General features: G+C 42.6%; 1 protein-coding gene and 1 long non-coding RNA gene across 2 annotated transcripts in view; one reads left to right on the top strand and one right to left on the bottom strand.

Moving 5' to 3' along the window:
- The window catches only part of LOC116303397 (uncharacterized), a 60,477-nt gene extending 36,082 nt beyond the window's left edge, over positions 1–24,395 (top strand). The window contains exon 3 of the long non-coding RNA XR_016119906.1: positions 23,470–24,395. This is a non-coding gene — a long non-coding RNA (uncharacterized LOC116303397). The remainder of the gene's footprint in view (positions 1–23,469) is intronic.
- Positions 16,296–25,709, bottom strand: LOC116303393 (ribosome biogenesis protein BRX1 homolog). The gene is made up of 12 exons (XM_031712914.2): positions 25,491–25,709; positions 25,109–25,167; positions 24,647–24,699; positions 24,407–24,450; positions 23,435–23,505; positions 21,710–21,759; positions 21,035–21,108; positions 20,581–20,631; positions 20,155–20,259; positions 19,605–19,638; positions 17,419–17,513; positions 16,296–17,217 (listed from the first exon to the last, which is right to left on the bottom strand). Exons 1-12 carry the CDS (start codon positions 25,677–25,679, stop codon positions 17,020–17,022), a joined length of 1,023 nt encoding a protein of 340 aa, XP_031568774.1. The 5' UTR covers positions 25,680–25,709; the 3' UTR covers positions 16,296–17,019.
- Positions 25,710–25,848: the final 139 nt, after the last annotated feature.

A 25,848-nucleotide genomic window follows, 5' to 3' on the forward strand; every position in this document is an offset into this window, starting at 1 on the left:
GTCACTCCGTGAAATCCTTAGAAGGCAATATGGAGTCGCCTGTCTAAGCTACAACTAAAGAAGGATCGGGTTTGACTATAGCTGTTGAAGGATAGAGAAAGTAAATGCCAGTACGTACCCATACGAGGGGAAGTTCCTTACCGCACCAACGTGGGTCGACAGGAAAGAAGGCTATTGTAAACGTTAAGTATGAAGACATCGAGGCTTTAGTGGCAATCAGGTCTGCACTTGTAATCCAGCATTAGAAGGTCCCTGTAGGAACAATAATTACCCCAGATGATTTAGGTGGATGGGGTGAATTTTCCCATGCCGTGATAGACTTCCCATATTTGAAGGAATTAAAACGATCTATCACTTACGTTTACGGAGTCGAGACAGACATATTACCGTTAGTTCTGTCAACAAGTAAAGGAGAGCGCGTACATTTATTCTACCACGGCGGACACTACTCATGGGTTAAACACATTAGCAGACTATTCTACAGACATACTAAGCACAGGTAAAAAGTACTTCTGTGACTGCTGCTTGCTGTCATTTACATCCTTAAATGCCCTAAAGAAACACGATGAGATCTGCCGCGGAGTCGAAGAAGTGGCGCAACGGATCCAGATGCCCACCAACAAAGAGCTTTCATACGCAGACCATCAAAAGCAGATGCAAGTACCTTACGTGATATATGCAGACTTCGAAGCGTTGATAACTAAGGAAGAGCAGAAACGTGGCGCCACGAATAAGGTAGGATTACACGAGATCTGCTCCTTTGGTTACATAGTAGTCAGATCAGATGGTAAAGCAACCCTCCTGTGATTTACCGAGGTAAGAACGCAGCTAATGAGTTTCTAGAAGCATTGCGAGAAGAGGAGGGGAGATTAGAGAACAATTAAGACGTCCAAAGAAGATGGAATTTACCAAAGAGAACCAGGAGGCTTTTAACAAGGCAAAAAATGCCACATTTGCCAACATACGCTTCTTCAGTTTGGAAGACGAGCCAAGAAAGCGTGGGATGAAGATGGAAAGTATCTAGGAGAAGCTCATTTTAAATGCGGGAAGTATGCTAAGAAAGGTGAGAGCCGGGAAAGCCCTCCACGCACTGCATTCACTGTCACAAAGCATTTGTTGAGGATTTCTATGTGGATAAGGTTAGGGATCACTGCCACATCACGGGTAAATACAGAGGAGCGGCTCATTGGAAATGCAATATAAACTTCAAAGTAGATCCAGAAATGGAAATACCCGTATTCTTTCACAATTTAAGGGGTTACGACTCCCATTTGCTACTACAAGGAACAGACGGCTCCGACGTCAAATGCATACCCAACAACAAAGAAAGGTACATGTCCGTAACTGTGGGTAAGCTAAAGTTCTTAGATTCGCAGCAGTTTATGGCGGACTCCTTGGCAAACCTCGTAAAGTATAACACCAACTTTCCCATTTCCAGTCAATACGGCGCGGAAAGGAAAGGAGTCTACCCATACGAATACATGGACTCCTGGGATCGATTCAAAGAACCCCTACCACCCAAGATCGCTTCTACAGCACCCTAAACGAGTCCGGCATAAAGGATGAGGAGTACCAGCATGCGTTAGACGTGTGGGAAAAGTACTCCTGTGAGAACATGGGCGACTACCACGACATCTACCTAAGGTCTGACGTAGTGCTGCTCGCAGACGTTTTCCAAAGCTTCAGAAAGATGGCTATGGAATATTACGGATTGGATCCCGCTAATTTCTACACGGCTCCTGGGCTCAGCTGGAGTGCTTTGTTAAAGAAGACAAATGCGCAGTTGGATCTCCTAACGGAGTACGACATGTATCGGTTTATGGAAGACGGTATTCGTGGCGGCGTATGCGGGCCCAGCCGACGTTACGCCCGCGCAAACAACCCCTTAGTAGAGCACGACCCAGAGAAACCAACCACATACATTTACTACCTGGATGCGAATACCTTTATGGTTGGGCAATGTCACAGTACCTACCTGTGAGAGACTTCGAATGGGATCCAGTGAAGCCGATAGACTTCTACATGCAGGTAGGAAAGGAGGAAGACAAGGGTTACGTTTTAGAAGTGGATCTGGAGTACCCAGAGCGCCTGCACGACGAACACAATGAGTTCCCCTTAGCACCAGAAGCGATAGAAATACCATTTAAGCAGCTAAGTCCGCTGCAAAAGCAAATGTGCCCTGGTTACAAACCGTACAGGAAACTAACTATGAACCTGATGGATAAGAAGAAGTATGTGGTACATTACCGCAACCTGCAGTTCTACGTGCGACACGGAATGCGCGTAGAGAAGATCCACAGAGTCCTAAAATTCACGCAGGAGCCCTGGATGCGCCCCTACATTGACTTTAACACGCAAAAGCGTACCGCAGCGAAAAATGACTTCGAGAAAAACCTCTTCAAACTGATGAACAACAGCGTGTTCGGAAAGACAATGGAGAACATCCGCAAGCGCGTAAGCGTAAAAATAGTCAGCACCAAAGAGGAAGCAGAAGCATACGTGTCACAGCCAGGCTTCGTTAGATACGTAGAAATGCTGAACTTCTACGTGATTCACATGAAAAGGGCAAACCTCTTACTAAACAAGCCCGTTTACACAGGCTTTACGGTGCTGGATCTATCGAAGCTGCTTATGTACGAGTTCTACTACGATAAGCTTAAGCCAAAGTACGGAGACCGCTGTCGCCTCCTGTACACAGACACCGACTCCCTAATTCTAGAAGTGCAAACGGAAGACGTTTACAAAGACTGCCTCCCCGACATAGACGAGTACGACACCAGCGGTTACCCGAAGGAGCACTTCCTTTACTCTGCGAAGAATAAGAAGGTAATTGGGAAGATGAAAGACGAAATGTTAGGAAAACCCATAGTAGAGTACGTGGGTCTGAACCAAAGATGTACAGCGTGCTAAAGTTAGACGGCGTAGAAAAGAAAGCTAAAGGCGTAAAAAAGTACGTGGTTAAGAAGGACATTACGCACGAGTCCTACCTCAACGTATTACGAACACGCAAGGAACAGCGGCATAAGATGAACAGCCTGCGCAGCTATGGTCATCAGATACATAACGTCACGCAGGAGAAGGTGTCACTGTCTGCATTTGACGGTAAGCGATGGATGTGTGATGACGGAGTGCATACGATAGCATTCGGACATCACACGATAAGCAGTTCTTCTTTGACGAACCCACGCGTGGGACCATCATGAAGATAATACAAGATGGGCTGACCCTTCTTAGCTATCGCACTTCGGATCTGGTAAGTTTCCAAAGACCAATTAGGATCCGTAGCTCTTTTGGATCCTCCTTCTAATTCACCCGGCTCATAGAGATATCGAACCGTGACATTACCTAATTTCTTTTCATGGGGGAAGACCGCCCTCGAACTTCTGACGAAGGACTTGTGTTCCACGTGTTTCTTTTTATGGCATCCTTGGGTTTCATTCCCGTAGCCCTGACCGCCTCGTTGTTCAAAGCCACGATGACCTGGGGGAGCCTCTGAGTCCATTCCCTGTTGCGTTTGGAGGGATCTTCCAGCTCTTTCCAATACTGGTACCCAAAGAGGCGCTCGGCCAAGGTCTTGTTGAATCTTTCGACAATGCTTTGACCCCTGTGGTACTCTGCTTTAGCTCTTCTAATCTTGGTGTCGTGGTCTTTCAGGGTCTTAGTAACGACGCCCATGAACTCCGTCCCCGCATCCACTTGCAGCAGCTTAGGCCATTTCAAGACGCGCTTATAAATCCTACCTAGGGCTTCTGCGACTTCCCCAGAATCCTTGCTGGTTATGGGTTCGGCGTCTTTGTATCTGCTTGCGATATCGACTACGGTCAAAGCGTACCTATAGGTCTTCTTTCTCACCTTGTCGTGCGGCAAGAAAAGCAAGTCCGCCTGATGAACTTCATTGGGGTATTTACGGTGAAGCTGGGCCTGGGAATGTACTTAGGCACGGGAAGATAAACCTGCCAGAGGGTTTGTTTTTTCAACCAGTTCTTAGCCGTTTCGTCTGATACCCTAGCCGCGGTCGCGAGTTTCTTGATAGCTGACGCTCCTCTCCAATAGCCTTCCGGCCCATAGTAAATCCTTTTAAGTTTGTCCTCTACGCGGCCCATTATATGAATTCCAAAACAAGATTGATCTTACGTCCGTTAAAATCCGCCGTCTTTCCGTCCACTTTAATGGTGATGTTTATGCTTTCTACCAAATTAGACAAGTCATAGCTCAAAGAAATGGGAGTGTATTCTACTGGGTCAAATGGATTACCTTGGGGCAGAAACTTGGACATAAGAGAAGACTTTTCTCCATTGTTGTAACTATGAACCAAGTCGCAATAGACTTCGTAAGAGGATGCGACTTTCCATTTCACATCATATGTATTGCCGCTATTTATCGTGGTACTAGTAAGGCCCAGGAGTTCTACCAATGAACTGTCCTTTAGATTGGCGCTCCCATTATTTTTCTTGAATGTCATTTCATGGGGTAATCCTGTGGTAAGAGTGTATCCATGCTTCGCTAGCTCCTTAGCCAGTGTTATGGGGGTGTAATGGGAATCTGGTATTTTTGGTTTGGTGCCGGAAGTTCCGATGACAAAGCCATTAATTAAATTATACCAAGAATTGTACAAAGAGCAACTAACCAACCGAACCCTTTCCGCGCGGATGGGAGGATTCAAATAAGTAGTAAAGTTATTCTTGTCGCTTTCCAAAAAGACGATCATTATATTAGATACGCCAAAGCCGCGCCTCCGGCCAGCCCTGCGACTCCTACAAAGACCAATTCGTTGTCTTTTTGTTTCTTAGAAGGCTGGTAGTAATTCTTGAACTGAGGCTTTCTCATTCTAAAGTCGGGATGCGCCTGCGCATAAAGTTTGAAGGCGTAGTCTGTGTTTTCGAAGTTCTTGTCTGCCCGCATTTTGTCTTGGTAGTTCTTATCCAACCAATCCCTGTAAGCTTGTCTTTTTTCATTCCAAGCTGCAACGTCCCTTTGATATTTCTCCAGCGCTAAGTCGTGTCTCTTTCTTTCGGCGGCACCGCTTTTGTCGCCTCTAACTAATCTATCTAAATATTGACCACCATAATTAGCCCCTGTAAATGCTAAAGCTGCAATGACTCCACCTGCGACTAAGCTAACCATTATACATTAGGTAGGTACTTTTCCTTCCGTAGGTAATCCTTTACCATGATAGCCCCGCCTACGGCAGCGGTCATCTTAGCAAAGTTAGCGAAGCTCTTGCTTGGGTCTTCAGTAAAGTCTTCTTTGAGCACTTTCTTACCTACCCAACCAATACCCGCAACGATGGAAGTAATGATAGCTGCCTCTTCAACAGTTTTCAACAACGCGGTCGACATTATATTACAAAGTGAGAAGGTTATTCCATTTCGGGGATCTTACTTTTTCTAACCTCCACAGGCGCGTGATATGTTGGCGGCACATGCACGGCCTCCCACTTTACTTTTGGCTTCGTAGCCCGCCATTGTAAGTAAAGGCTACCTGCTGCTATAGCGACTCCTAACGCGCCAATGACGTACCCAGGATTAATGAAGGATTCCTCTTCCTCCACCTTTTCTTCTTTTTTGGCTTTGTTCTTCCTGTTCATCTCCGCGAGCTTCTTTCCCGCGGCAACTCTGCCTGGAGATTTAGCCTTGGTGATTCGTTGCTCCTCTACTTGAGGGGTTTCCTCCGCCTTCGATTCAGCTTCACTCATTTATATCTAAGGACTTGAAGGAATTGATAAGTACTTAACTAGGTACTTGAGGCGACCTGGGTAATTCCCGCGAATGACTTGACTAAGTACTTGATAAGTCACTTGCAGGTACTTGACTAGGTACCTCAGCAAGTGCCGCCTGGAAGACCTTTTCGACTTCTCTGTCCTTCTTGAAGTCCTTCCAAGATGTTCCGAAGGAACCTAGTACCTCCTTCAAGTCGACATGCTGAGCTACGTGCAAAGCCGCAGAGGCGACTGCCATTAACTTACCGCACTTCAAAGACAACCACCCGCAGGTTATCTTAAGTTCTTGGGCGATGACATAGTCCTCGCTTATGTCCTTCCGCAGTTGCTCCACGTCGTCTATGGGCAGCGTAAGTCCAAGTAATTTAGTCGCGAACTTAATAGCGGAATCTGCTACGGCGTCCGTGGTCTTACTTGCAAGGGCAGCCTCGTACCTCTTATGGAACTTCTTAACCTCCTCTTCTGACAGCTTATTAACCTGCTCATGGGTAAGTTCCTTACCTATCATTTCTTTACACTTCCCCGAAGACACGAGAATGTTAAGTTGTTCCTTGAGGTTACTTTCATCTAACTGTGTGGGGACTTCATCTATGAGCTGCTCAATGTCCATATACATTAGGAATCATAGATTCCAACCTCGTACGGAAACCTCAAAGAGAAGATCATCTTGGAATGTTGGTGTGTTTTTAAATGCCGCATGTATTCGTGCAGCTGTTCCTTGCTTATCTCACCGCCGTAGTCGCTTAAAATGGTTTCCAGGTCAGACTTACTGGGCGTGTAGAAGACGACAAGCGATCCTATGTTTTCCCTGAAGGGCTTAGAGACGCTGGTAAGCTGCTGCGAGAGCAACCAAACGCTGATATTATCATGCCTACCGCTAAAGGCGAGTTTAACGAGCTCGGAAGTGCGTCTTTTTACGTCGTCCCCACAGGCAATGTCGTCCAATATGAGGAGCGTCTGCGTATCTTTAGGGAATTGCTTATGCCAGAACTTCAAATGGCTGGATAACTCGTTAGGGTCTAAGATATCTACAAAGAAGTCGTCATCTTTCACTCCTATGCCTTCCCAGGTGCGGTTATTCACGTAGGTGGGACAAAGCAGCACTATGTAGTCAAAGCGGTATCTAAAGGACCCTAATAGCTGCTCTACCACGAACTGGGTCTTTCCGCAGCCGGTGGGTCCTACTATCAGAGCGTTACAAGGAATATGGTTCGGATCCATTATATATACGATGGACCCAGTGGAAGCAGTAAGAAGGATTGTCGCCGACGCAAAAGATAAAAGAGACACCATAGAAATGCAAAGGGAAGAGATAGACCGGTTAAAAGAGCGCGTACAGGAATTGTACGATGAAATGTGCAGTCTGAAGCGTGCAGAACGGGTTGGCGCGCTTTTGACAATGGCGGGCTGGGCTAAGGAGTCCATTAAGGACTTCATTCGATATCCCCCATAGATATATGGACTGCATTACGTGCGAACTACCTGCTGACTGCATAATCCCTCCCAAAACACCGATACCCAAACCGTGTAAAAAATACACCTGCCGTCACTGTAATAAGGTATTCTCTGAAGAAGACTTCGTTGGACATTGGTGTCCCGCGGATACTAAAGCACAAAGGACTTTAGACGACGCTCGAGAAGAGTAAGAGGTCGCAAAGAAGACCTTACTAAGCCCCAGCAAGAGGGATTAGCATAGGTCTTTCTTTTTTATTGTTATTTTGTTAAATGCTGCAAAGAGGTCTCAAGTAAGGGTCTATTTTTTATTGTTATTTTGTTAAGCTCCCATTTAAAGACGAGGTATCATTCTTTCTCATTGTTGAAACCAGCAAAGAGATAATCATATTAACCATTCTTCGATTTAACAATTTAACAATAAAAAATAGACCTATCCTAAAACCCTCTTACAGGGTTTAACAAAATAACAATAAAAAATAAGGTATATATAATGAAGTGCGTGCAATGTGATAGAGCTTTTAGTAGCAAGCAGCGACTGCAATACCATCTTTCCAAGAAAGTCTGTCAGAAGACCATCAGCACTGTTTGCGGTGACTGCGGTAAGGAGCTGTCCACAGTACAGGCCCTACGATATCACCGAGAGCATAGAGTCTGCCTTAAAGGTCATTGCCGCCGATGCGATGAACCCCTCTTTGAAGAGAACTGGCATAAATACCGCTGCCGGCGTTACCACCTCGAAGAAGTCGTCTGTGAAACCCACGGCGATTTAGCAGAGCGATGTTGCCCCCTTGAAACCAGCCGGGCGCTCACGCGACATAAGAAGGAAATAGACCAAGATTTCGTATGTTTTGACGACTACGAAGGAGTAAAATGGGAGAACCGAGAACATTGGGGCGGCATCTGCGATAAATGTGGTTGTCAACGCAGCGGTCAGCATATTTGGTGTTGCCTGTATGACGGTCCCAAGCCTTTAGACCATTACCTGGCGATACGAAAGGCTTGGAAAAATGAGGAAGATATATGATTCCTCAAATCGCAGCGTTCATAGGGGGAGCCTTGATTACCGTATCCGCTTACCAGATAACAGAAAAAATGAGGTCCGCCGAAGCAGACCAATATCTAATCAATCACACAATGGATTAGCCTCCGCCTTTCTTTCAACGTCGAACTTCCATCGACCGTTGACTTTACCATAGCTACGTATGTGAGTGTACTCTTCGCCTTGCAGTACGTACCGTACGCAGTCAGGAGCCCACAAACTGTACTCTTGGCCGCCGTCTAAGAGGACCAACCTTAAGCGGTTAATGTCCTCGAAGACGACGTAATTTTTTATTTTGTATGCGATGCCAGGTATTAATTCGCGCCAGTGAGTTTGTTCAACTATCATTATATCTATGAAATATCTTTTGGTGCGTGCTTAAGGTCTCATGCGATTTGAAAGCCTTAACACACCAAGGGCAAGGTATGCGAATGCCGTCGACGTAACGGTCGATTTCCATGCAGATCAGATCGTAATCGTTGCTTACCATCGTTAAGTATCCATTCATTTCATATTGCGCCAACACCGCTTTTTGTTTGTCGGACAATACGCCGTTACCCTTTGGCGTCTTCAGTTCCAGACAGAACCCATTGTATTTCTTATGGGAGTTAAGGATTAGGATGTCGGGTTGACCTGCCTGGTAGCCCTTTTGCCAGCACTTTATCCTTTTACTGCTGGTATCTTGCAATTCCCCGAGTCCAGGTGCTAATATCAGCGTAGGGTAAAACCTGCGTATCTTATCGATGACCTTCTTCTGTAAGTCGAACTCAGTCTCGATTTTGATGATCAACTTATTTGGACTATCCAACGAGTATTTCCCCTTTTTCCTTAATGTAGGTAGAACGTCTTCAAAGACCCAATCTTGGAACGACTCTGCCGTTGGCAGTTTGGAGCTGAATATCAATTGATACAAACCAGCCTCCGTCACATACAGGGATTGGGGGTGCGAACCAGAAGGGAGGCGATTCACCTCCAACTCGTTAAGTCTCTTCTTATGCTTGTCCCGCACGTGGACTTTAATAGCATCTTTGGTGTCTGCGTAACCTAATGCCTTTGCTACCTCCTTTGCTTTAAAGTACAGCTTGTCGCTTTGCACTAGGCATTGCAGTTTAGTTTCGTTGTTTTCGAATACGCGGAGCATATTATACGTAAGGAATATTTTTTATCCTTTCGCTTGGCTCAAGGAACGCGAGCCTAGTAGGCAACGCTTTTTAGCTGATTCATTTCCACGCTTAGCTGCGCGTCTGAGACTACGAAAATGTATGCATTTATCTTAGTAGTGTCGCTGGCGTCTTTGGTGCGCTTGATCTCCAACGTAATGCCGTCCTGGGTATTTACCAGCCGCAATCCCTGTCCATGTAGGTCTTCGTCGTTCGTCGTGCGCATGTCGATCCACAGCGCGTACTTATCCTTAAAGAATTCCTTTGGGTCAATTTGGTCGCCAAACTTACGCGCGACTTCCCGGTACATATCCGCGGGCTTTATCCCTTGTGAGTAAACCTTATTAGGCACTCCGTTGATGCTAACACCTACGTTGGTAATGTTAGGATTAAAGAACGCCTCGGAGTCGCGCAATCCTGCCGTGTATGTCTTTGCGAACAGCAACATTATCCCTGTAAGGCTGCGCCTGGGAAGGTTAATGCTTTGGTTGATGACCTCTTCGACGTTGTTCGTAAAGCTGAACGTCTTGTACATCACGACGTGATCGTAAAGGAAAGCCTTCCCGGCGCTGTATTCCATGCCAGCGCTACGTGCTAAGTCTTCGCTGTATACCGTTTCATACTGCAGCTCTAAGTTAGTAACGGAGTATGGGTGGACGGCTGAGGAACTTACGTCCTTTCCCTGTAGGATGTTCGTAGTGTCTGCTAGGGTTACTTCGAACTGCAGCTCGCTTAGCTGCCTTGGGTAGTATGCACCGTGGTTCGTGATAACTTCGAAATCTAATGGAACGACATATTTAGTACCATAAGCCGTCTTTATTTCGTCTTCTCCTGAGGCGCCAGAGGCTGCGCTTCTTACCTTGCGTATGGCATCACTGGCGATTCCCTGCTCTATCCTTTGCGCGCGGTCAAATGCAGTCAACCATAAGTCTTTGTACGTGGTATACAGATCGTACCTATTTAAGTCCAAGAGGGATTCCCCTGCGAACTTCACCCGCATCTTTGAGACAATGTTGCGGCCAAGGTCGTTGACGACGTAACGCGCGTCCGCAGTGTTTGGTTGTATTGCTAGGTCAAACCTTAGCGCCAGGGTGCCAGGAACCAACACTAGGTTATCCGTTAGGCGGGGCACGCCTACGTACAGGGTTTCCCCTGGCTTAGCGCTGCTGGGGGTAAAGGTGACCCGGTGAAAGGTGCGTTCTGCTTTCAGTCCGCCAACCTGCTTAGGTAATACGTTGGGGTTTAACTTTGAGCTTATCATATATAATGGAAGTAGAAGGAACGGATTTTGACCCCACCACCGAAGAAGGTCAAGTCGACATTAACGACGAAGAATACGACGCATGGACTAAAGGCGCGGAAACCGACCCCCTAATCTACGACATGGCTCTAGAAAACAAGTATGGTAATAGATGGAAAAGCTTCAAGGCAGCCTTGAATCGCATGTGGCAATCGAAAAACCACGGCAGCCCCGTCCCTGAGTACTTGGAGCTTCAAAACATAGAGCAGCCTGAGGCAGCCGCGCGGGAAACTGTAGAGTGGGCAGCGCGAGAGTTAAGGATGCGTCATCCCCACATTGACACTGACGCGATAAGACTCACAGAAAAAGGAAACAAAGTCCTCATAAGCGTCAGAGACCTGAGACAACCCGACAAAGACCGCTGGACGAAACCACAGCTCCTTTTTGACGAAAATGGCTCGATCAAGGTTAACGTGGCAAGATTAAGGGGCTTTCAAGAGGCCGCCCGAAGCATGTTAGAAGGTATGGAAGCATTGAATGAAAGGATTGCGCTAGAAAAACACGCTATCGAACTGCAAAAAACGTTAATGGAAAGGGAAACAGAGTATGAAAAACGAATACGTCTGCTAACCGACGCTCAAAAGAAAGAAATCGAGGGCAAGAACGAAGTCATACTGCAATTCAAGCAAGAAGCTGAAACGGCTTTAGACGAAAGAGACCGAGCCAGACACGCCTTCGATCTTGCTATAAAAGACCTGGATATGAGCAAGGAAGAAGCCAAAAACTTGCATATTACCATAGCTGGCTCTTTGGAGGAACGGCGGCAGTTGGTTGCTGAAATCAACATTAAAGAAGAGCAAATCCAGCAAAGAGATCAGGCCATCGAAGACCTGGAAAGAAACATATCCGAAAAGCAGGAAACAATCGAGGACCAAACCCGTCCCGAAGAGGAAAGGGAAGCAGCTCAAAAGGAAGTGGAGGCCCTCGAGGTACGCCTTGCGGAATTACAGGCGCAAAAGGAAAACCTGGAAAGAGAATTGGGGCTTACCACCAAGGAAAAGGTAAAAAGAGCCCTTTTGAAGTATGGCGTTCCGCTGGCATTTGCGGTCGCTATTAGCACCGTAGTAGGAGTTATCCTATCCGCGCTTAAGGCTACAGGCGCAGGCGTAAAGAAATTAGGCAATGGGCTGACGGACTTGGGAAAAAAGATGGCAGCCGGCTTGCCTGGGCTGCTGGGTTCGGTCGTTTCCTTGGCGCTGAAGGCCGGCGGCGAACTGTTGAAGTTCGTGGGCAACAACATTTGGATCTTGGTTGTCGCTATTGGGGTGGTACTCCTGAAGAAGATGAAGGGTTAATCTTATCCTCGTGTATTACTGGTGGCTTATCGTCGTCGGGCGCCCGAGGCGTCCTCGACTTGGGATAAGTAAAGATAGTATTCGCGCCGCCTCGATAATGCGGGACTAACGGCAGCACGCTCATGGTGCTAATGGGTTTGTGGTTCCAGGCGGCATCATCGTTTTTATACGCACCATTTATCACCACATAACCAAAGTTTGATCCGTCGCTGGTAACGTCGTCAGGAAACACCTGCAGCTTAGCATACTTACAGTTAACTACCACGTGAAACGTAACTGGTGTTAGGTTTTCACCGCTAAACTTGTTTGGCTCCATCGAAAAGTGAGCTACTCTCCTATTGCTCGAGGAAGTTCGATAGGGAGTTAAAGGCTCGTTATTCTCATCAACAAGCCTAAACCCCACGTTTGCGCTTACCAACGTACCAACGTTAACGGTGCAAACGACTAACGCAGGACCTCCAACTTCAACCCACATCCCCACATCGAACCACTCATGTTTGTTGTAACTCTCTGACCCTAGGTAGTGGAGGTAACGCATTTCGCTTAAATGTGGATTCATATATTTAAAGGCTAAGCACCGTAAGAGTGCTAATTGTCATGTGATTATAAGCCTTATTTCTCTGATCTTCTATGCTATTTATGCAAACGCTCCCGGTGTCGTCTACGCGTATCTGCAGCTTTACCTCCCCATGGCAATCGGCAACCATGTGTAAAGTCCAAACCGATAAATTTTCAGCGCTACTCGTCGGTGGTTCTGCGGAAAAGTGTGCTGGCTCCCTGTTGTTCGTCTTCGCGCGCATTGGCTGTAGTGCGCCGTTAACATCGCAAAATCGAAACCCAATGTTAGCATGACTCGCGGAGCCGAGGCAAATGCTACAAAGGATTAATTTCTTCCCTGAGTAGTTCAAATTCACGGACATCCCCGTGACATCAACCCAAGCTGCCTGGGTGTATTTTTTCTCGCCTGTGTAAGTCGTATAAACGCAATCTACTCCAGCTGCGTAGGGGTTGTTCATCGCCATATATAATAACTCAGACCAACACCCGCGGCTGCTAAGCCGGCTTTTAGTAAGTTATGGTCGTATTCCTCGGGTATCGTAGGCATGACATGGGCCTTCTTTGATGGTTTCTTAACTACGGGTAGCTTCGTTTCGTGTGACTTTTTTGGCTTCTCTACGAAGTGAGGAATGTTCCTAAGAGTGTCAGAGTTCACGTCGTTCACCCCAAACTTCATATCCTTAGTAGCTCGCTGCAGCTTGTTGTTATAACCCACAACGGAATTGGTGTTAATAACTAAATTACTTGGCATTAACCAACAACCAGGCGACAAAGCGTAATCCAGCCGCACTTTAGACTGCTGCACCGCTAATTGATATCTCTGCACCGATTTAGATATGTCATTTTCTATTATTGCAGACTCAAATAAAGTTAGGAATTCTTGTTGCGTTTCCTGTGAAGCGCCTTGGGATCCAACAATGGGGTTGCGGGTATTTACCTGCGCTCCCAGGATGCAGTACACAAATGCTTCAATGCTGCGGTTAATCCTGGCTAGGTTCCTTAAACCTTTTCCTTTCATTAACACGAACGGATCCCAAGTGCCGGGGTAGTTCGTTTGAATTCTAGTAATTAATGAATTATTACCCTTATCGCCGCCCATATCACTGAACTCTAACTCATTACTTGGGTATTCCTGATGCCCGTAGTCGGCTGGCTTCTCGCCGTTGGCACCCCAAACATAAACAATGCCAAGCCCATGCGTCTTACCCTCCTTATAACGAAAGTCTTTTTGCTGTGGTTTGAACTCATTAATTAACCTTTCCAGGGCTGCGGCGTCATATCGGTTATTCATTGGATTAAATGCCTTATCTCCCGGTAGGGGTACGTTAAGCTCCTTCAACAACCTCCTTACCGTAAAGGCAACGTGAAACTGCATAATTGGAATGTGAAACATGTCCGCGGCAACACCACAACCTTTAGTGGCAGCCCAGACAGCAAAGTTTAACTGCTGCGGCCAATATCGCATATTGGGTCCTGCTAACCATTCCCTGGCCTCTTTACCCGACGTATGCTTCAACATCGTCTCTTTAAAGATATTCCTTACTACTACGTTAAATGATTGTTTACCCACTGAAATCTTCAGGTGCGTTACCAGCTTTTCGAAGTTGTTTACACCACCTTCAGCATCGTAAAATGGGTAATCTTCCGTGGTTAACAATAAGTTTCTAGGAAAATTAGGTGCTTTATAAACGGGCTTATGAACGGGTGTTTTTGGGTGTAATTTTTCCAATCCCTCTTCCAAATCCTTATTGCTGTAAACTAAGTCATCATACTCTTTGAAGTAAATCCCGTCAGATCTGCTTTCGAACTTCGAGGTTACTGCTTTGGGATACAATTTCTTAAATGCTTCCCAATTCCAGTGGCTGTTATGTGGTTGCTCCTCTATGTTATTTCCAAAAGCGTCGTACATTAGTATATAATGGATGTTATACCATCAGCACCTCCGCTTTATCCTGATTTACCTAGGGAGGGACCTAACGAATTAAACGCCGAGAACTTCCGCTTGAATAAGGCAAATCTAATCCTCGCTTACTTGGAAGGGCAGACAAAACACTACGAAAAAGTCCGAAAAAAGTACGTCAGAGCCCGGAGTACGCTACATAAGATTGCGATAACTTCAGGATCCATATCTGTTGTGTTAACGGGCTCTGGCGTTGCTACTTCGCTTACTGGACCGGGAATAATCGTTGGAGTTCCTTTGGCTGGCGTTGGGGCAGCCTGTGGTATTATTTCAGCTGTTGCTACGGGCATTATGAAACAGTTGTCAAGCAAAATATCAAAACACGACACGACAATAGCTCTGTCAAGGGCTAAAGTAAATACGATCACTGACCTTGTCTCAAAGGCTTTGCGTGACAGAAAGATAGACGACGTAGAATTCTCGCTTATTTTAGCCGAAGAGGAAAAGTACGAGAAATTAAAGTCGGACATAAGGAATAAAAAAACAGTCGTAAAAGATCTTTCCGAGGAATCTCGCAAAAAGATCTACCAGGAGGTAAAAGAAGAGCTTCAAAGAAAGCTTGCTCAGTAAACATCTGCTTCGAAAAGAGCGTGACGGGATTCTATTTACATATTGAACGTCAGTCTAGAAATTACGCGTAATATAAATTCAGTGAATTATTACGCGTAATATGAATTATTTGGCGAATTATTACGCGTAATACGAATTATTTGGCGAATTATTACGCGTAATATGAATCATTTAGCGAATTATTACGCGTAATATAAATTATTTGCATAACCTTATTTGGCAAATTATTACGCGTAATATAAATTCATCGTATGAATTACGCGTAATATGTTATTGTCGCCTCGGAATCCATCCTAACAGGGGGTGGTTGGGGTCTATTTCATAAAATATTTCGTAAATTACGTCAGGATAATAAGGAATATCCTTATCCAGCCGACAAAACATCCACTCGGCTCTGCTCATATCAGAAACCTCGGGAATAGACTTACCGGTAATTTCAGACAAAAGATAGGGAATAGCTTTGTAATATTTCCCTAGTTTTAATTTTTTCAGCGTTTTCCGTAGACTTTGCGGGGTTGGCTCTTCTAAGTGGTTTATAATTCTTTCCATTACTTCGTCGTCTAAATATACCGGCCGTTGACCTTGAATGTGACTCATCCAGTCTCTGAAGTATTTTATTCTTTTGTATGGCGTCTTCTTACGACCTCCGTTGGAATAATATTGTTCCCTGGTAGCACAAGGCACGGCATTACGAATATTTTTACCGCACTCGTAACACTGTGCTGACGTGTCGTCTTCTATTTGCATTTTCTTACCACAACAAATATACTTATTTGGTGGTGGGGTAACAAACTTGGGTTTCAAGCACTTTACACAGAAATCATAAGCAAACTCTTTACATTCTTCGCACTCCATATATAGACTAACATATTTGCGCTGTTGCCCCCAACCACACTTGGAGTGGGTTGTTTCCGTAGGTGGATTTTTGACACGGGTCTTGCCCGTGTTGAGATTGCGCTGGAACCCCCATTCCCTATACTACTCTGCTGGTACCCGAAATGTTGTTATGATTTGATTAGTTTGCAGAGAATTCCATCCGTTTTGAAAATCTCTAAGCACCATTGTAAAAGGGCGGCCCAATGTTTTTAAATCGGTTATTGCTTTAAAATAGATAGGCTTCTTGAGATCAGATCACTCCCCCCCCCCCCCCCCCCCCCCCGCCGCTTAATCGCTGTTCAGCACTGAATTACATTCATAAAAAAACTATCAATGGGATGAATCAAAAAGAAAATAATTCAGTTTCAGTAGCAAATACATAAATAGACGTAAAGTTAACAGCCTCTTTTTCAAACGGATTTTTTTTGTCAGCCTGCGTAGGTAGTTGAAGCGAGAGCAAATCGTCAAGATATTTTGGTTGCAAAGATCGTTCCAGACTTACTAGTAAAAGAACAGAAATAAAAACTTTACCAATTCAACTGAAGCGATTATAACTAAATACACTGTGGGGTCAGAATTTGAGGAATGAAACTGCAGATATTCAAACCATGACAATCAAAGCGGCGTCTCTTGGTCTCAAGTCGACCCCTTTCAAGATCCGATCCCCTTGTCGACAGATGAAAGAAAAACACTAAAATATCCCAGATTCCTCCCTAGAAAAAATGTGGTTTCCTGAATGTCGCGTTTGTGAAAGAATATCAGAAGAGCTCGGTCTATGGGTGGAGCTTTACAACGAACAAAAGAGTTTTCTAACCACAAAACAGAGAGTTATTATATTTCTTAACCAGCAAAAAGTAGTCACTTGAGGTATTTCGTATGATGGCTTTGGGTAAATAAACTCAAGATTCCATAACCAAGTTTTGAGTCTTTGCGCGTCATTCTTGTACAAGGTCGTTGATCTTCGCCCCATCTTTATCTCTCACAGACGAAGAAACAACCTTTATGTATTTGTTCATTGAGATATTAAAAATAAATCCTGTTTGACTGCTCATTTCTTAAGAAAACAAAAGGATTTCATTGAGGAATCTTATTTCTGAATTGTCTTTTTGGAATTAGCCCTCGCTTTGTCGATGTCCGACTGGGTTATAGTATGGAATATGTCGTCCACGTCTTCCTCATCACGGGGAATATCTTTATTGGCTTCGCGTCGCACTTCAAGGGATTGCTTTGATTCCACTCTGTCGAGGTATTTGTGGGCTGCTTCGCGTCTTATGAGGCGTCGATGCTGTGAGAGGCGAAAGGGAAAAATTTTTAGCATTCTTTCACGTGAGTTGTCACAGACACACAGACAGACAGACAGACACACAGACAGACAGATAGGTGAAGAAATGGAAATTTTGAAAGAGTGGGAATGTAGTGATGAAAAATGAAACTGTTTCAGTCTCAAACTGATGACATTTCCTTGCCATTTTCCATTGAATCTTACCTCATTAGGAGACTGATAGTGTGGATTCTCATAAAGTGTTGGTCCTCCAAAGCTGCCTTCAAATATCCTGACCAGGTTAAGAACAAATCGAGGCCCTGTGGACATCAATATCAAACTACATGTGGACCCCTTGCACTAAATCCCTACCTGAGGGTCAAAACTATTGAACATATTAACGACTGAAAAGATTTCAATCCTCAAGAGGAGGGAATTCTTTTATTTTGACCCCCAGATTGATGCAAGGGGTCTATAGCTATGCTTCCTAGAAAATCGATTGCGCACTGAGGAAGGAGGGAAAAAATAGATCTCTTGTAGAAAGGAAGGAGGTAGAGGTAAACAATATTACACTAAACAGTAATTCTCCAATTCAATGGCAGCATATGGGAAACGGGGGCATTAGCAATGGTGTTAACTTTTTTTGCAAAGATAGAGTGGGGATAATATACAAAATTAGTAACTATTACAAGAATAAGTGGGTTTTTCTGTTCATAACAATAAATTGCGATATTTTTGTGAAGTCACCCCTTTCCCCTCCCCTCCTCGTCACACTGATTGCTTTTTCTCAATATCTTTCTTAAGCGAGTGAAATGACAAAAGACACGGCGTCCATATTGGTTGATATAACAAGAGACTGATGACAAATATTTTTTTAAATTCAACTAAGAAGACGGCTATGAAAACCAGCAATTCTTACAGAATTGTTACTATAAACACGAAAAATTTACTCAAAAAGCGGCCTCTATCTACCCTGCCAACAACAACGCGAAATCGTGGTAGAATGACACAAAGAAAAAGCCTCAACAATGTACAACAAACATGAATTCAAGATGTTTTAACGCTAAAACCTCCTTGCGAAAATATAAGAAAAATAAGGGTTTTTTTGTAGTGGCTAGAGTAGTGGGCGTAAATGGACTTAAGAGTTTCTGATTCCCTGTAGATGTTTACCCTATCAACTTAAAATGTTTAGACATTAGACGAAGCCGCTTTAATAAAGGATGGACCATTAGATAATTGGGGGACGGGGGGAGGGTGGGGGGCTGCAGCAATTTATGTTACAGGATGATTTTTTTTGTAACAACCCCTGCACGCGATATTTTTTTCGTAGGTAAAGTACTTGCTCGATTTTTTTCGGATTTACGCAACCCCTTCCGCCTCAATTATCTAATGGTCCGTCCCTAAGTGTAAATTCCTATAGAAATCATCTAGTGTTACTAGTGTTAAAGAGAGATAAGACAGAGTTGCTGGTTTTCTATGGATGTTTACCAGACAAGAGAACATGACACTAAAGGAAACCGCGAAAGTAAAGATAGATCCGTTAGAAGTCATCTGGTGTGAGATAGATAAGAGATAGTCAAGGTTGATTTATAAGTGTTTACCAAACTAAAGCTCTCTTAGGTCGCTAGTAGGAAAGGATTCTCAGATAGTGAAAACGGATTTGACTTAATTAAACTGCTATTTTAAGGTTTCGACCCGGAGGGCCTATTATCCGTTCCGAAGTTGAGGAGAAAATGGGGTCGAGTTGACATTGCAGTGCATTGTAGGACTGTTTTAGGGACATATTTCCAAGGTCTATTTCGTTAACTATTGAAATAAATGCGCGAAGAATTGCACGTGAACGGAAAATAAATGCACGTGAAACGATAATAAATGCACGTGATAGGAAAATAAAATGAACGTGATAGGAAAATAAATGCACGTGATAGAAGAATAAATACACTTAATAGAAGAATAAATGCACGTAAACAGATCGTGTCGCTTGCGCACGTGGCATGCCTTCTAAGCCACCATTTCATTTAGTAATTCATTAAATAAAATCAATATTTTATTTAAAATATTTTATTTCTTTGACAAGGGAGTAACAAAAAAAGCCTAATGAATAGATCCTCGACATACAGAGAGCTGACGTTCTCAGCTATTTCCGGTTCTAGTTCAACCACGTCGCAATATTAGCCAATCAGAATACAGTGTTAGATGGTAGAGACTAGGGACTTTCGTTTCTTGAGGGGGAAGAGAAGCATCCTCAGACTATAAGACCACTTCCTCATCAAAAAAAATCCGGATTTTCCCTTGCTTTAAGTGCTGAAACTGAGGATAATTATTGACCCTTTTTTTCCCGGAGGGAGCGAGGGAGCGGGGGGGGGGGGGGGGGGGGGTAGGGGTGGTTTACGGTTCTCGTTTTTACTTACCAATTTCCAATAAGGTTCCATCTTCTTCTACAATCTGTCAATAAAAAGCATTCATTTTTATGTTAATCATTGGAGGAATGCGTAAGTGGCGTGCACTACTCATGCACCGCCTCTTGCACCTGTGTTTACACATTCACTTTCCAAAATTACTATCATATGAAAGTAGATTAGATTTGCATGTTTGTTCTCTTATGTGCTTTGGGTTTTTTTCATGGGGCTTTTCCGTTTTCCTCCCTCCAAAATAATTAAGTTTTACAATTTAATTTTGTTTTCATGGAACGAGGATCACAGGTTTGTTAGCCATTGGTTTTAAGAGAACATTCATCTTTTATTGGGGTTGGAAGGGGGAGAAAGGAAATCTGACCCCCCCGTCTCTGTTGTTGCATAATAAATTTGCCCCAGCCTCCAATGTTTTCAAAGCATTGTTTATTTTAAAAGTTCAAAGTGCTGTGTGACTCTAATTCTTTCGTGTGTACCCCCTATTTATCCTGATTTTTTAATGACCCCCTGATCCCACCACTCCAATCCCCCCTATAAACTATAATCTCACCTGGAAATTTCTAACCCATATTCTATCATCATCTAGTTTAGAGAACGTCATAATATGGTCAATGAATGGTTTACTTTTTGGGTGGTAGTTAGGAGTACTGAATATCTAAAAACATGAAAGAAAGATTGAATAAATGAATGGAACTAAGTGAAGTATCCATGTATCATTGAAAGCGAACTTGCACACACACTAAATTCATGCGTAGAAAGGACATGTGCAAACAGTACCTGCAACTTAGGTCCTTAAACCCTGGTCAGTCTAGAAACCACACGATCGGAAGTGTGGATAGTTGATTTGAGACGTTTCTATTATAAGCTTTTGGGTGTTTGTGTGGCGTCCTTTATACTTTATTATTTATTTTTCTTTTGCCACCTAAGAAAACACTGCTGCATTACTGCTGATAACGGGGGCAGAAAATATACTTACTTGAATAAACATTTCTTTTAAGAGCTGAGTTTCTGGTTTCTTGTCAAAATGCTAAATGAAAAAATAAATCTTTCAGTAAATAAATAATTAAGAGTTTTAGAACGTTATAGATGATATGAATAAGTTAAGTGAAATGATTATTCAGATTAGTGCTATAAATGAATGAATGAATGAATAAACAAATGAATGAATGAATGACGGACTGAAAGAAAGAAAGAATGAATGGATGAATGGATGGATAGATGAATGAATGAAATTGCCAACTAGAAATCTATTGGACAATCCAATAGAGCAAGTGACAAAACCTATTGCTAAAAATTGGTTGAGTGATAGCAACTATTAGTCACTAAATAGCTACTATTTGTCACTATCAACTTTGCTTTTATTTCATGGTTTTACTGCATGTGCTATAGCAGCCTCTAGATCTACTGGTTAAATATTGTCTTCATAGTACCTGATCAAATGACAGAATTGGTCTTGACCCCTTCAAGCAATTTCCTGTCATCTTTAATTCATCCATTGTATGAACTGGAAGACAAGAAAACTTTAGTTAAAGATCAAGATTGTTCTCAAACTTCCACTACCAAGATGCCTCATGAATTTTCTTTCTTATAATAATAATAAGAAGAAGAAGAAGAAGAAGAAGAAGAAATAACGTCCTTTTTTCATGAGGGTAGCACTTAATAGCCAGTGGTTAACAAACCTGTGGCCCTCATTCCATGATCGAATTAGAATTTAGGAGTTGATTTTTGCGGAGGGAGGAAAACCGGAGAACCCGGAAAACCCTCGAAGCACAGGAGAGAACCAACAAATAACTCTACTCATATGCAACACTGAACTCGGGACTCAAACTTGGGACTCAAACTCGGGTCGCATTGATGAGAGGCGAGCGCTCTCACCGCTACGCCACCCGTGCTTCCCTAAAAGTACAGTGAAATTATCGAAATTTGTATTCCCTCATGAGAATAGTAAGACAATTGATGCTAAATAACTGAACAAAAAAGTGTGCAAGGGAGTCTGGTAGTAGAGGTCAATGACGCCATCATGTGAACGTCCTATTCAGAGTTCTAGTATGAGGTGGAACAAAGCTACAGTAAACTACTTCATCATCTACCTACACTGTACTTACCATTTTCAACTAAAAACTTAGCAGAAGGGCCATGAGGGGCAAAGGAAAACCTAAAAGTTACAATAAAAAAATGAAAAAAACAATATTTAAAAACAAACAATCACTTTTCTGCAGAAGGCATGGGTTTTATACAGCTATTTCAAAAAAGGTTGAATAGATACAGAATACTGCCTATAAAAACTGATATTTAGAAAAAAAACAATCACTTTTCTGGAGAAGGCATGGGTTTTATACAGCTATTTCAAAAAGGTTGAATACTGAATACTGCATACTGAATAATGCATTCAAAGACCAACCATGGATACTAGTTGAACTTTCCAGAGATTGGGCTCCCTGTGTCCTTATGCTTGTTGACATCCGAAGGTTTCAATGTGGAGCCCATTTAGGACCATCAACTTTTCTTTAGTACCCTGGACCCAGAGGCCCGATGATTTTTCTCCACGTATATTTTGAGCCACAAAGCGACAAGCAGGCTGCGAAGCAGTGAGACCGGTGAGACCTCGTAGGAGCCTCTAGTAGGAACCACATAGTTGATTGATCAGGCCGCACCAATAGAATTACAGATTGCTCAAAATTGTTCTGGTTCACTGATTGGCTGATTTGAAGTCCAGTTTGTGATTGGCTAAATTATTTGTAATGAAGGGTAGGGAGGTACGAGTATACATTGCTCATTATCTTTATATGTCACTTTGTATACATGTATCGAGAATCAGTTCTTGATTCTGTGAATCCTCAAGAGGAATGAAACTGACGTTCTCTAAGGGATTATCGTAGTTTAATGTCTTTGGCAGTAATGTTCTTCTAGCAGTCGGTATAAAGCTTGTATTTTGGTTGGAAGATCTCGGTTTCTTTTTGTATTCAGACGGCGAATCCTTGTTACATCGCTTTTGATCGACGATCGCTTTTTAAATTCAGAAGTTCCTCCTCAGTAGATCGTTTATATATTTGTCTAAAAACATCAAGTTGTTTGTTTTGCTGTATAACCTTTTCAAGCTTCACAAATTCGCGGTAACACTTCTAACGAAAAAATTCAGAAAGTCTGTTGTGAACGTGAACCTCGGCGTCAAGAACAACAGCTAGTTGTTTCACAAGATTTTCGTTGCGAGGCTTTGGGCCAAAGAGGTGAATTCTTGGACTTCCAGATGTAATACTACATTTGCAAAGTCAACAGAACTTTGAAGGATGTGAGATTGCGCTTTCCAATGGAGTATTTTTGTTTGAATTTCATTCACAATTTGGAATAATTGTCATTCGTGTTGCTGAATGTAAACACCGGACTGTCACTTTGACATATTTGGACACGTGTATACGTGACAAAAACACTTAGGTGGACTCCGCAAAGTTATTTTGGTCAGCTACAACCTCCCCTCCCTAAATACTAAAAGAGCCACGGGGATCTCTTTTGTGATTGGTTAGTTCTATTGATTGATTGACACTTTGATTTAGCATGAAAATGAGGATGTATGCGGTCCCTACCAGAGGCTCCGACTAGGACTCGCTGCTTCGCATCTCACTCGCCACTTTGCGGCTCAAAATATACGCAGTTGGGAGAAAAATTGTCGAGCCTCTGGGTCCAGGGTATTCTTTAGCTGGGCAACCTTTTTTTCGTTGGCGACTTTTTTAAAACTTGGTCGACTTTTTTTTTCAGTGCTCAACTTTTTTTAACTTGGCCAATTTTTTTTACTTGGTTGACTTTTTTTACTTGATAAATCAAATGAAACATACCACATAAAAAGGTCCTTTCTCTTTCTCATTTCCAGGTATATGCATGAGTTGCAGTTCTTCATCTCACAAACCTTGAAAAGATAACACAAAATAGTCATCTGGAAACAGTTTATAGTTATGTAGTCAAGAACAAATACACTAGTTTGATTTGTGGCAAAATATACATAAATGAAATGGAAAAATACAATACTATTGGACTAACTGTGGTACAACTACACACAAGAAGCCCTAACAATTATTCTACAGCCCCACACTTTGTGACCAAAATTAGATGTTCATGCCCATTGTTCGCACGCATCCTTTCTCTGCGCACGCTTATTGTGATGACGTCATTCCAATGTTTTGATAAGCAAGAGGACCCCCTTTTTATTTTGTTTTTTTGAAAGTACTTGGTAATAATCAACCTTAGAGGAAAACGTTTTTAAATCTGACAATGGGGTCAAAACAAAATTACATATTTTGTGCATAATTAGAATAGAATTTCATTTAACACAAAGACTTGTACCCCAATAACATTTTATACTTCTAGTATGATGTACTTTCATCATTCGAAATTTTTAAAAAAAATTGACAATGAGATCTTTTGCCCATGAACGTATTGGTTATTTTTGAAATCATCATTTGTTTTATGAGAATGTAACAGCTTCACTTCCCTTCAATCAAAGTAAATGGATTATATTTTTGCTGTTACTTAATCTTCACATGTTGATCTACCAAAGTGTTTCTCAGATTTCTTAATTGTCACTTCATTTTGACCATTATCATGCATTATCATGCATACAAAAAATATATATTTTAGCCCCACATTTAATTTTTTTCCTGTGCTGGCACTAAAGCCACAGGAAGTCCAATGGTGATAACACTGTACACCTTGTAGGGGACTACTGTCTTGTTCTAGATATTGTATTTTTACCTGCCTTTGGCGAATATTGTTTCAATAAATAAAATAAATATTTTGCTACACAGACCTACCTCATTGATTATAAAGAGCTTGTCCTTTCTGTCAAGTTTTGTGTCTATTAAGAAAATGTTAAGAAGAAAACGTTAAATAAAAATAAATTAATGATGGCTCTTGACTTCTCATTTCCATGCCAGAGCTTAATCTAAAACAAATGGCTATTCAGAGGACAGCCGTTATTAAGTGAATACCATGCAAGGTCTCCTGAAGGTGAGGGGTAAGACTGTATAATTTTATCCTAATAATATTAATACCTGCTTTGTGGTGTGGAAGCAATGTTCTCAGGTCCAACATCAAATGTCTTGCTCTACAAAACAATCATAAGCCAAATTGCAATTCAGAAAACTTGTAGCATATTAGCAACTTAAAAGTGGGGTACAAGTATTAGTTATGCAAAGCAAATTCAGTACAATGAGCCTAAAGATAATGGCTAGCCAAACACTGGTCATAATGACTGGCCAAATTAGTTTTATCTCGGTCATACCTCTTTTCTGGCTCAACATTACTGGTCGAAATGACTGACAAGGACAAGATTTGATAGGACAAGTTCCAATACTGGCCATACGACCAGCTGTTATTTTTTTAAAATGAGAGTTGTTTGATCTAACAAGAGTAGCTCCCAACATGAGGAATGCTTTGTTATCGTCAAAAAAAATGGCGGGTATGAAGTAACACGCACCCCAAGAATTGCTACAATTATTATCAAGGTTTATTACCTGTGTGTTATTCCACGACCACAGAAAACGAGAACGCGTTGTTTGTTGGTCCATTTTTCCTGGTGTTTCAACAGATACAAATGGTACGTATTTGGCCATGTTTATATTATCAAAGAAACCAATAATGAAATGAAACGGCTAACTACGATCAAAGGGTTAAGAAAACGGAATCCCCGAATGCTTCACAATGCTTCAACATCCGCGGAAAAAAATACAAGAACATTTTAGTAAATGATACAAGAAATTTTCAAGTCGTTTTGAAAGCAACTGTACCACGTGCAAATCCATGCCTTCGTTCATGCCACATTTATCCAATAACTAAGCAAAAAATAGATATTATTTAAAACATTCAGTGTTTTGGGAGTATTACGAAGCAGTCTACCTTTTTAGTTTTTTTCTCTGGTGTGTTTTTAGGTCTGTTTTCATTGACTTCGACTTCATCTTGGATTTTTCTCTTTCTCGACGCCATCTTGAATGCCTGGTTACCAAGAGAGCGGCTACCAAAATTCTTATCAGCTGAGGTGCCACGCAAGCTACACCAAACTCTACCCCCACCCCAGTGCGTATTCATTTTAGAAACATATCTTATTGTTCATTAGTATATAGCTTTTCAAAAATTCAAAAAATTTATAGAAATCTCAAATGACATTCATATAATTTTGTCTCTATAGGGGTGAATTTTGTTATTTAAAAAAAATCGTAATGATTCATGTATTGACCTTCCCCTCCCTCGTTGGTTC

The sequence above is a fragment of the Actinia tenebrosa genome, unplaced genomic scaffold (assembly GCF_029948245.1).
Source record: "Actinia tenebrosa isolate PJP-AT-01 unplaced genomic scaffold, QUT_ActTen_1.0 PGA_scaffold15__27_contigs__length_11533743, whole genome shotgun sequence".
NCBI lineage: Eukaryota > Metazoa > Cnidaria > Anthozoa > Actiniaria > Actiniidae > Actinia > Actinia tenebrosa.

Bases quoted from the DNA above. Each gene is read 5' to 3' on its own strand.
- LOC116303393 (XM_031712914.2), bottom strand. From the start codon at position 25,679: ATGAATACGCACTGGGGTGGGGGTAGAGTTTGGTGTAGCTTGCGTGGC. The intron at 21,109-21,709 runs GTAAGTACAGTG...CTTGTCTTCCAG, and splicing joins TAAGTTTTTAGTTGAAAATG to TTCATACAATGGATGAATTA. The intron at 20,632-21,034 runs GTACTATGAAGA...TTTTTCATTTAG, and splicing joins CAATTCTGTCATTTGATCAG to CATTTTGACAAGAAACCAGA.